Source organism: Malania oleifera, chromosome 10 (assembly GCF_029873635.1).
Source record: "Malania oleifera isolate guangnan ecotype guangnan chromosome 10, ASM2987363v1, whole genome shotgun sequence".
NCBI lineage: Eukaryota > Viridiplantae > Streptophyta > Magnoliopsida > Santalales > Ximeniaceae > Malania > Malania oleifera.
Genome location: NC_080426.1, coordinates 77,949,229 through 77,961,647, shown reverse-complemented (window position 1 = coordinate 77,961,647; position 12,419 = coordinate 77,949,229). Strand labels below are relative to the sequence as shown.

Here is a 12,419-nt window from a genome sequence, read left to right as displayed (position 1 = left end):
TTTGTTGTTCACACAGTTATACAGTAATGATTGAGGAGATTACTAGGTTTGTAAGAAATCTTTTCAAGGAGGGCAATATTTGACATACTATGATGAGTGGTTGGACTGATGTCCCACTTCTACAGAGATGTCTGGTTGGTTGGAGAGATCTTTTGAGAGGAGGATGAGGTTAAGCAGGCAGTATTTAGTATGGACAGGGATAAATTTTCACGGTGATATGGTTTTAACTTTGGATTTTTTCAGGGTCATTGGGATGTGGCTAAGAGTGATTTCTAGCATTTTTTTTTTTTTTTAATGCGGATGGGGCTATTCCCAAAAGTTTGAAATCAGCTTTTATCATTTTAGTTGCAAATGACCACTAGGTTAGATTTGGTGATTTGCCCTATTAATTTGATTACAAGTGTCTATAAATAATTTTGCAGGTCCTAGCTAATAGGATGAAGGAGGTGATAGGAATCACCAATCACCACTTCTAGTGCCGAAGCGACTCGTGTACAGGTAGATTTATTTTGGATGCTATACTTGTGACTAATGAGATGACGGAGGATGTTAGGAGAAGCAAGCAGCATTGTTGATTAAAGGTTTTCTTTCTTCTGCCTTTTTTTTTATTTGTGATCATTAATGAGCAACCTAATACTTGGTTTACTGCATCTAGGGGTGTGAGGCGAGGATCCCTTGTCTCCCTCTCTCTTTATTTTGGTAGGTGATGTGTTGAGTAGGATGATTTATACAACCATTGTCTTCTTGTTGGTAGGGATGGTGTGGGTTGCCTCCTATCTGCTTTGATGAGGGTACCATTCTGTTCTTGTTAGGTCATAGGAAGTCTCTTTTGTGACGTTCTCACCATTTTACAAGTCTTTTTTTGTCAGTTTCCCGTCTGAAGATTAATTTAACTAAGTGTAGCCTATTTTCTATTAATCTAAGTTCAAAGGTGACATCTAGGCTATCTACTCTTGTAGGTTCTGGGATTTGACACTGGCTTCTTGACTTATTTAGGAGTTCCTTTAAGTGGGAATCCTTGGTCTGATGGGATCTTGGGGTCCAGTGATTGCTAAGGTCTTCAAATGTCTAGATGGGTCAAAAGTACGTTTTACTCGATGGGAAGTTGCATTACTTCAATCTGTGCATGTCTCTTTTCGATTCCCCAATATATTTTATCCTTATTTAAGATTCAGATGCGGGCTGCTAATCACCTAGAGAGGATTATGCGATATTTCTTTTGGTCAGGGGTTGCTGAGAGGAGGGCTCACTTTGTGAGTTGGAAGGTAGTTCGTAGGTCCAAGGAAGAGGAGGGTTTGGGTCTTGGTAAGTTGCTGTCTAAGAACACTGCTTTGATGGGTAAATGGTTATGGCATTTCCCTTTGGAAACAGAATCTTTATGGCATACGGTTATCAAACTCAAATTTGATCTGCAGGAGAATGGGTGGAAAGCCAATATTACAGCTAGAGTGACTCATGAAAGCCCATGGAAATTCACTTCACAGGTATATTCTTCCTTTTTCCTTGTATCAAATATAAAGTGGAAGATGGGGGTAGGGTTTGGTTTTGGAAGGATTTTTAGTTAGGATATTTCTGTTTTTTGGTTGCCTTTCCTTCTACCTTTTTTCTTTGCTTTGTGTTCTGAAGCACTTGCTTCTTTTCTCTTGATGCTTTTTTTAATAGAAAAAGAAGATGATTCATTAAAGAAGAAAGAATGTGCAAAAAAGAGAATAAAAAATCCTCCTAAACAGAAAAAAAAGGGTTGAAAAACAAAAGAAAAAAGCATCAATCAGACCAACAAAGATAATCAATCCCATTGTATGCCAGAGAAGCTCACTCCTATAAATCGCTCACTCCTTTAAATCACCCCGAACCAACATGCCAAAGTAAAGCTAAGTAATGACTCTTATCCCATGACAAAGAAATATACAGCTTCTTCTTCCTACCAAAGATAGAAAAAAAGATACCCAACAAATTCTTCGCCGAGTTTGGTCAAACCCAACTTTTTCTCTATAAACCAAAAGGCTTATTCCACATTTCCGAGGTAAAGCACAGTGCAAAAACAAATGAAAAGCTGCTTCAGAACTGTTAAAGCATAAAAAGCGCACATATGGAGAAAGTACCTTTGAAGGTCTCCTACTCTGCAACATATTATTGCTGACAACTCTATTAAACACAACCAACCAAATAAAAACCTTAATTTTTGGCCTTCCAAGTTTTACGGCGTGGAAAGGAAAAATTGGCACTAGTCAAAATATAAGAAAAAAATATTTTCCCTAAACTCAATACACAAAACCCATCATAGCCAAAACAATATCCAAGAAATCCCAACTCATCATGTTATTTGAGGAAAAATCCCCTCTCCCCTCCTCCTAACATCCCTCAACCACCTCAATAGCAACCAAAGTCTCTAAAATCTGTTTATCCTTAATAAAAGAAGCCCGTTCCAAAGAAAGTGTGATTCTTAACAGCTCTCAAAGCTTCTCAGACAAAATCTTAGGCAAAACTTTGTGAAGGCTAGTGACCAGACTAGTAGGTCTAAAATCCCTTATCCTCCCAGAACACTCATCTTTAGAAACAAGAGCAATAAAAAAGCAGAGTTCACACTCTTCCCCACCACTCCAGTTCTAATTGAATATCCTCCTGAATCACCTCCCATCTATCCTGAAACAATGTAATTGTAAAACCATCAGGGCATGGGGCCTTATAACTCTCCATCTCAAACATTGCCTCCTCTCCATATCAAAAGGGCACTCTAACCATGCATCTAGCTGCCCATCAATGGGACTTCAATCAAAACCCTCCACCAGGAACCGGCACTAACAACTCTTTCGCTTCCTATAAAAATTCAGAATTGCCTTCCCAGCTTATGATATTTCACCACTTCCTGGCTTCAGATATAGCTATACAACTCTTTAACAAAGCTTTTCCTCCTCCCATTAGCTACCCTACGAAAGAAATATTGAATTACGGTCCCCCACTTTCATCCACTTAGTCCTCAACTTCTGCCACCAACTAATTTCTTCTCAGAAAAGGATTGTTTCCAAATCCTTATTAAATTGAAACCTTCAAGCTCTATCTTCTCCTTCAACCAAATCATACTCCTATATTCTATCCAAACACTCAATCTCATCAATAACATCATTCTTCTGTTAGTTTATATTTCCAATTCTCTTTATTTCACACTCAGTTCTCTTCACCAAGTCTTAATACACGCCCCAAAGGTCAAATCTAAAATTTTCAAATCTAAAATGGGAAAGGCCCCACTGAACGATATTAGCATCCAGCAGAACTGAGCAATGATCTAAATTAGCCTAACTAAAACCTACCGAACTACATTCGGAAATAAATCTTCAATCATTAGGGAACAAAAACCTAGCAATACAAGAATATGCTAGCCTATCTCCCATCAAAGACACCCAAGTAAAATGACCATTAACCAAGGCAACGTTATCAAAATCCCGATCTGGATCATGCGATTCTATGATCTTATGATCCTTACTTGCCTAATCGATCCAGATTTTAGGTAGAATCTTAATAAAGTAGGATCCTAGATCTTATCTAGATCGTTAGGATCTTAAGATCACGATCCTACTTGCGATCCAACTGATCCTACTTTTGCAATCAAATATAGATTTTTCCTGTTTAGGAATTGAAAGAAAAAGGCCAAATATATATTTTTATTGGCCCAAACACTTTACTTTTGCAGCAGACACAAAACTTGGTCTAGTTGGCTCAAATGCATTAAAATTAGGGCAAAATAACGAGCATGTTCCAGGATTTGTTCAATCTAAGTCGAGAGAGCAGTTGAGCATCTCTTGAAAGCCCTCTTCCTTCACAATGGAAAGCTCTCTCAGTTTTTTTTTTACTTTCTTCCTCTTCTTTTTCTCTTATTATCAACAAGCCAGAGACATCTTTTTAACTGAAGCAGAGAGCATATAGCTTTTTTTTCCTCTTCTTTTCTTTGCGACTAACAAAACGTTCTTCCACTACCTTTTTTTCTTGCTTCTCCTCTTCTTCTTACAATCTGATGAAAAAATAGTAGAAACTGAGAAATTAACATCAGTTCATTGAATTAAGATTAAAAATTTCTTCTTCCTTCTTCTCTTCATTCTTTTTGCTTTTCTTTTTAATTATAATTATAAAATAAATAAGCTAGCAACAGGCTACCCTTTGCACAGCACTTTGCAGTTCAGGCTATTCATATTTCCTTCTTACGGTCAAAATTGTTGAAGGAAAAACTTGCTAGGTGCTAGCTAGCAAGCTAGCTACATTCTTAAAATTTGTTTTAATTTCTTAAACTTACCACCAAGTTTTTAGGATTATTTTATTGAGAATTGTCATAATTTGCCGAATATGTTTTGTTTTACTTTACATTGTACGTAGAACTCCACCAGTGGTGAACTTAATGTCCTAATTTTTTCACACACAGCTGGTCCCAAGCCTGGGTAAAGGAGGAGGGTTGCGTTAGGTAGCTGATAGCTAGGGTAAAATTTGTTAGATCACTATGATGTAAATCCTTACCGAATATTTGCTGGGGCGTCCCCTACGAGTGACGCGCTGCACTTGAACCACCGCTGGTGTAACGAAAAGTGGGCGAGGGTGGGCTAGGTCGTTGCCCTAAAGTGACTCACCATGTCGGCGCCTGGGTACGGTGTCAAATATGCGAGGGTTCCTGCATTATTCTAGACGTGGGCAGGTAAAGGTGTTAGTTTAGGAAACTAGGATTAGATTAGCAACTTGGAAAATAGGAACACTTACGGGTAAAAACATGGAAATTGTGGATACAATGATCAGAAGAAGAATTAATATAATTTGCCTTCAAGAAAATAAGTGAGTGAGGGAGAAAGCTAGAGAAATTGATAAATCAAGATTTAAACTTTGGTACACTGGAAAAGAAAAACATAAGAATGGAATAGGCATTATTATAGACAAAAACTTAAAAGATAATGTTGTGGATGTAACTAGAGTAGGGGATAGGATTATAAAAATCAAGATGGTATTAGGACAAGAGAAAATAAATATCGTTAGTGCTTATGCTTCTCAAGTCAGCTTAGTAGAAAATCTTAAGAGACAATTTTGAGAAGATATGGATAGTATTATACAAGGCACACCAAGGACTAAGAAAATATTTATAGGAGGAGATCTGAATGGACACGTTGGAAAGGATAATAAAAATTATGAGAGGATACATAGAGGATATGGATATGGAGACAAAAATGAGCCTAGGGAGATGATCTTAGACTTCACTATGTCATATGATTTTAGTATGATGAATTTTTGCTTTAAGAAGAGAAAAGAACACTTAATAACCTTTAAAAGTGGACAAAATAGAAGGCAAATAGATTTTATTTAACTAGGAGGGTAGATCGTTTATCATGCAAGGATTGTAAAGGTATTCCAGGTGAAAGCCTAACCACACAACATAGAGTTTTAGTGTTTAATATATGTATTAAAAAATGAATGAAAAATGATAAAATAAACCAGTGTAAGGGAACTAGATGGTGGAACCTAAAAGGAGAAAATATAATAAAATTTAAAGATAAAATGATCAAAGATGGAGATTGGACTATAGAGGATGGGATAGATACAAATACTCTTTGGAGTAGATTAGCTAACTTTATTAAAAAGATAGCAAAAGAGATTTTAGGTGAATCAATGGGAACATTCTCGAATAGCAAAGAAAATTGGTGGTGAATAAAGATGTAGAAAAATACAATAAAGACAAAAAGAATTTGGTATAAAACATGGCAAAAATGAAGAAACAGGGATAACTTTGAAAAGTATAAGGAGACAAGAAAAGATGCAAAAAAGGCTGTTAGTGAAGCTAAATATAGATCATTTAATTGTTTATATGATAGATTAGGTACAAAAGAAGGGGAAAGAGATATATTTAAACTTGCTAAAGCTAAAGAAAGGAAGAGTAAGGACTTAGGAAATGTAAAATATATAAAAAGTGAGGATGATATTGTTTTAGTTAAGGACGAAGACATTAAAGAAAGATGGCGGAGTTACTTTGGTAGGTTGTTTAATGAAAACCAAATAGATGGCTTAAACTTAGAATTTTCAAACTAGGAAAAGACTAAAAATATGAGATTTATTCACAAAATTAGAGTTAACGAAGTTAAGTTTGCACTAAAAAAAGATGAAAAATGGGAAAGCTATGGGACCATATAACATCCCAATTGAAGTTTGGAAATGCTTAGGTGATAACGGAATTATATGGTTAACAAATTTATTTAATACAATTATAAAAACTAAGAAAATTCCAGATGAATGGAGGAAAAGCACGTTAATACCTATATACAAAAATAAAGGAGATATTCAAAATTGTAATAACTATCGTGGAATTAAACTTATGAGTCATACGATGAAACTATGAGAAAGGATAGTTAAACAAAGATTAATGTTAGAAACAAAGCACTCAGAAAATCAATTTGGTTTTATGCCTGAGAGATCTACCACAAAAGCTATTTATCTTTTAAGAAGATTAATGGAAAAGTTTAGGAAAAAGAAGAGGGACTTGCATATAATATTTATTGACCTTGAGAAAGCATATGATAGGACACCTAGGGAAGTTCTAGGTGGGTTTTAGAAAAAAAAAAAAAAAAGGTGTATGTAGTAGGTATATCGATGTCATTAAGGATATGTATGATAGAGTAATGACTAGTGTAAGACCTATAGATAGAGAAACTAGAGAATTTCCAATCACCATAGGTGTACATCAAGGATCTGCTTTGAGTTCTTATCTTTTTACTTTAGTGATGAATCAATTGACTAAGAGTATTCCAAAAGAGATTCCATGGTGTTTGTTGTTTGCAGATGATGTTGTATTAATTGACGAAACTAGGGACGGAGTAGAGGCTGAATTAGAATTATGGAGAGAAACTTTGGAATCTAGAGGCTTTACGATAAGTAGAAATAAGACAGAATATATGAAATGTAATTTTAGTAATGATAAGAGGAATATTGGAGACAAAGTTAAACTTGATGGAAAAATAAATAGCACTTGTCGATTTCGATGCCTTGGATCTATTATGCAAGCTGAAGGAGAAATTGAAGATGATGTAATGCATAGAGTTAAAGCAGGTAGGGAAAAATGGAGAAGTGCTTTAAGTGTGCTTTGTGATCGTAGAATACCCTTAAAATTGAAAGGGAAGTTTTATAGGACAACTATAAGACCAGCTATGCTATATGGATCGAAATGTTGGGCGGCGAAGAAACATAATATCCAAAAAGTAAAAGTTGGCGTGATGAGAATGCTTAGATGGATGAGTGATATAACATTGGAATATAAATTAAGGAATGAACATATTCGCGGTAAGTTAGGTGTAGCTCCTATAGAAGATAAGATAAGGGAGGGGTGACTTAGATGGTATGGACACTTGCAACGTAAGCCACATAGTGCACCTGTGAGGAAAAGTGGGTTAGTTACTGTGGGGGCAGTAGAAGAGGTAGCGGTGGACCTAAAATAACTTGGGAAGAAATAGTGAGTAAGGATTTAATATCCCTGAATCTATCAAAAGAAATGGTCCACGATCGCATAAATTAGCGAAAAAGGATTCATATAGCCGACCCCACCCAGTGGGACTAAGGTTTGGTTTTGTTGTTGTTGTTATTTACATTGTACGTAGAATCTTACGATCCACAACTTGATCCTATGATCCGACCCTACCGACCCTCCGACGATTCTATGTAGGATCCCGATTCTAGAAACCTTGGTTCCTAAGTACCAAATAGAGAAATCAAACATCCTTGTACTGGTAGGCACCCTCGACCCTCATAAAATATCACTTTAGGGCTTAATGACGTCAAAATCCCCCCTCTCAACCAACTCAATATGAGCCATAGAGGCCAAAAAGACACGCCAACTCCTTAAAAAAAAAAAAGAAAATAGGCTCACAAGGAGGCACAAAGTAGGCCCATACATAGGCATAAACCACCAATCGCTGGAACCCCTCATTTCAAAGAAAACTAACAATGAAAAGGAACCAACCAACCACTCATTAAATGAAGTTATTCTAATATCCCATGCTATTATCTGCAAACCACCCCCTCACCCCCCCCCCCCCCCCCCACCCAGTGGGGATGCTGCAACAAAAGAGCAAAGCACCAATCTCTAATTTGGGACTCCCAAATCCTCCACCAAAATAGCATCCACCTCCCTCCCTTAGTTTAGATTCCAAAATTTCAGTAGAAACTCTACACACTCGCTCTTTCACCACTTTAAGCTTTCTACTTTCCCTTAGCCCCAAACATTCCAAGATAGAAGCCTCATCTAAAACCACTAATATTACCCAAACTGCTATCTTATCATACTTAGGGAAGAGGCAAGTCTACTTAACTTTCTACCCAACTCCGAAACGTTTCATCTCTCCAAACACCCCCTTTACCAATTCTAACAAATTTCCACTAGGATTCACAAGACTAAGACCTCAAACACATCAGGAAGGACTTGAATATCCTGATTGTACCCCCAATCCCCTAGAAGGTCCACAGATGAGAACACAACAAAGTGGAAAAAATATGTTCAAGGCAGCATAACTCAATACAGCATCAGATAGCCCTTTACAAGGACTGCATTTCAGATTCTCTAGAACGGATTCAAACTAGGGAAACAAAAGGGGAAGCAATTAAATCCTAGTCATATCTGGCTAGGCCCCTCCAAAACTCAACCCTCATCTGAGATCTGAGTTTCCTCAGTAGAAATAAAATCAAGCTAAGCAAATAAAGAGGCATCACAGTGTAGTCCTTCCAGCCTTCGATTGACCTTTGTTTGCATAATCTCATTCCTACAAAAGTCCATATCTTCCTTAAATCACAGCTTTTGTGATAACAATCCCTCTTCATCAAAATCGTAAGACTCAAAAAGACAGATCCTCTGCATTTTCTCCCATGGACAGAGGTACAAACTGGTTGGACACCAGAATCTGCTTCCCCTACAACTACAATTGATCCCCCTCAGCCCCCATCATCACCTATGCCTTTGTATAAGCTTCCAAAAGTTGCTCAGTAGATTGCCTTCTTATTTATACCTTCTGTGGAAATAGGGATTAGTGCAAAATCACATAAATCATTTAGTATTGTGATTGCTTTTGCTGCTTGCATTGAACCGTACTGTTTTTTTTTTTTTTAAATACAGTATAATAGCATATTTACATGGACTTTTAATAATATTAATCATTTTTATATGATTGTTATTGCATAACAAGTCAAATTACCAATGTGGTATATTGAGTTTTATCTTCACTGGCATCTATATATACAATATGGTTCTGAATGGAATTAACTGGTGAAAAAGAATGTGTAGCAAGCAGTGAGTAGTTACGATATAAGAATTTGTTGACTTAATGTTCATAGAAAGTCTATGCCTAATGTAGGAGAGTATCGTAGCAAACATGTTTTCATTTATATGAATAATACCAAACATGTTATTTTCAATGCAGCTTAGGTCAGTGATGTCAATAGGCAGTGAGATGTTATAATACTTCAGCTTCAGTAGGTGACCACCCAAAAAAAAAAAAAAAAATGAAATAAAATAAAATTGTTATACATGTTTCAACTTTCAACAATTCTTGTCTGGTGAGGTTAAGATGCCATTGAACAATACAAAATAAATTCCTTAACATTGAATGAAGATTCTTGTATGCACTGGGCCAGCTATACAATTTTAATCTGTTCTAATAGTAACTTGGAATAGCAACACAGCTATTTTGTTTCTGCATTTTCATTGGAAATAATTCTGGGTGAAACTACTAGTAAGCTTAAAACTACCTGTCAATTCCAGCCTATATATCTAGAAGATTTGAGAAATTGCAAAGAGATTTGTCCTTGGCTCAGTAAAGTGAGGAGATTCCATTTGATTAACTGGAAGCCCCAAATAGAACTTGGGATCTGGGGCTTTTCAATCAAGCTCTAATGGAAAATGATTTTGGAGATTTGTTTCAGGAGAGGAGAGATGATGGAAGTCAGGAATTGTTGTGAAATTTGGGCAGGCAGATGGGGTCTAGTTCTCAGATGAGGTTGGGATGGCCATGGTGTAGGCTGTCAGAGTGGGAAAGGGCAGTTCTCTGAATTGATTGGCTTTGTGGTGGGAACTGGGAACAGCATCAGATTTTGGTTTGACGTTTGGTGTGAACAGGATTAGATTTTTTTAGATGTTCGGTAGGGGTGCAACATTGAAAGACACCCATCGAGTGTAATAAATAGTCACCAGGAACAAGTACGAATTAATGGCCAATGTACTATCAATTGGAGAGGATGGTCTGGTAATGGTTGGAACTTGTCCCTCAGGGCAGTCCAGGAGTGAAAGAAGAAGCAGTGCCATTTCTTAGGGCCTTATACAGAACAAGAATCAATCTTAATCTGGACGATTCTATAAGATGGGTTGCTGGACTAGAACTAGTTAACAAAAGATTACTTACTCGTCTTCTCAAGTTATATGATCCTCTGACGGATGGATTACTATGCAGCATTGTAGCCAAAAAGCAATCCTTAAGGAAACTGTAGCTCGTCACACAATCTACCAGTGAAATCTGTCTGTTTTACTAATGTTTTACTGAAAACAGAGTATTTGATGGTACCATGACATTATTACACAGTTCGGTAAGAAGGGGCTGTAATCAGGAATTGGTTTAGGCAATTTGTATAGACTGAAACATCTTGACAGAGAGGAACATTAGAGCTTTTGAGGGGAAAGAATTGCCTAACATGATATGCACACACCGTTTTTTCTTGGACTTCAGGTAATTTAAAACCAGGCCTTTCTTTCTGGTTTGAATGTTTCGATATCTGGTTTTCACTTTTTTGTTCTCACCCTGCATTTTTTTTTTGGGGTGGTGCCCCGCATTGCCCTTTAATACAAATAGTAAAATTCACATTACTAATTGGGAAAAAACATAGATACACTATAACCTCGAACACATTGTCTGAATGCCAGTGGGATGACAATTTTAAGTGTCTACGGATGTGTGCTGTTATATATTTAGCTAGTAGGTGTGGGAGCAATAAGACCACATGAAATAGACATTTTAGAGAAATTTTAGCCAACATGATGCTGCCCTAGGCATTTCAAAGAGAAATCCTTTCTATATTTAGTTGACATTATCGATCCTCACTGTTGTCTGATTTCAAAGAGCTATTGCTTCTCCTTTTTTCCATATTCATTGGAAATTTTCTCAATCGAGTCACACCAACAACTAAAAGTTGAATAGGCTCTATAACATAAATTTATACCAAAACATAATTATCAGGCACACACATAGAATGAGATCAGCAATACCTTCTGAACATGAGGCAATAATTGTACTACCATCAGCAGTACCATAACTTGCAGTAGTTCCAACTAAGGTCAGAACAGCTCTTTTCTCGTGGACTTTGTGAAGTTCCCATTTGATTTCTGGGAGAGGAAGCTTGGATTGTTGCTTTGCTTCACTAGCATTTATTGCTTTTTCTTCTCCATACATGTATAAAGAAGAACCAGATAGAGTTTGAGAAGCCACCACTATGGAAGATGCATCATCAGAAAATGCCACTGCTGTTGGGTGACCTCCCATGGGCACATTAATTCTCAGAAATCTGCAGCAGTCATAGATGATGCAAGTTAAAAAACAACTATTCCATCAATATAGGTGGAAAGAGAAAAGTCATCAAGTGTGTGACAGATATATACTTGAAGCTTTTACTTGAAGCATCATCCAACTTAAAAACCCTGACTACTCCATCAGCACAGGCTGTATGCAAACATAATCATTAGTAAGTATGGGGAAAAATCTTCCTGACACATGAAGACATAAAATGCTAATTTTAATTTAATCAGAATTAACAGCATTTGAAAATGAGATGATTGCACATAAAGCATAAATAAGGACATGTGAGGCGTCATTCCTTTAGTTTTGTTTTGAATTGTTTGGAGAGAGAAATACAAGAGTCTTCAAATATTTGACAGAAGTAACAGAAAAAGTGAAAGGGAAGCAAACGCCCTTTCTATACTTTAGTTTGAATTAGTCTATTTGTACTAATTTCAGTTGCTTTCCGGATCTTGTAGAAATTTTATTCTGTAACCTCTCACTGTATATACTTATGATTTGTGCTTGGGTGATCCCCCCACCCCCATGCATGGCGGCAGAGTCCTCAAGTAATACAAACTTATTGTCAAAAAACTAATAAATATATAGGCAGAAAAGCAGATTTGTTATTTAAAAACCTAAATCCAGTCACGCCTGAGGGGGGAGAGAGAGAGAGGGAGAGAGAGAGCTTTGCTAGAAACAGAGAAAGAGCAAATCAATTACTGAAAGAATAAACAAAACATTGCTGAAAAATAGCATTATCTTGACAAGATGGTAGGAAATTAATTAATAGCTATCTGCCTAGTCCAAATATTTACAGCCCCATTGCAAGTAAAAATTAGAGAACATGAAATATTTTTTTTACACCTAATA

At 36.6% G+C, this 12,419-nt stretch overlaps 1 protein-coding gene across 1 annotated transcript in view; it reads right to left on the bottom strand.

Annotated features, from left to right (window-relative positions):
- Window positions 1-12,419, bottom strand: part of LOC131166406 (uncharacterized) — a 54,184-nt gene that overhangs the window by 17,339 nt on the left and 24,426 nt on the right. The window contains exons 3-4 of the mRNA XM_058124930.1: window positions 11,651-11,711; window positions 11,261-11,556 (exon numbers count right to left, since the gene is read on the bottom strand). Of these exons, the coding sequence (XP_057980913.1) occupies window positions 11,261-11,556; window positions 11,651-11,711 (357 nt within the window). The remainder of the gene's footprint in view (window positions 1-11,260; window positions 11,557-11,650; window positions 11,712-12,419) is intronic.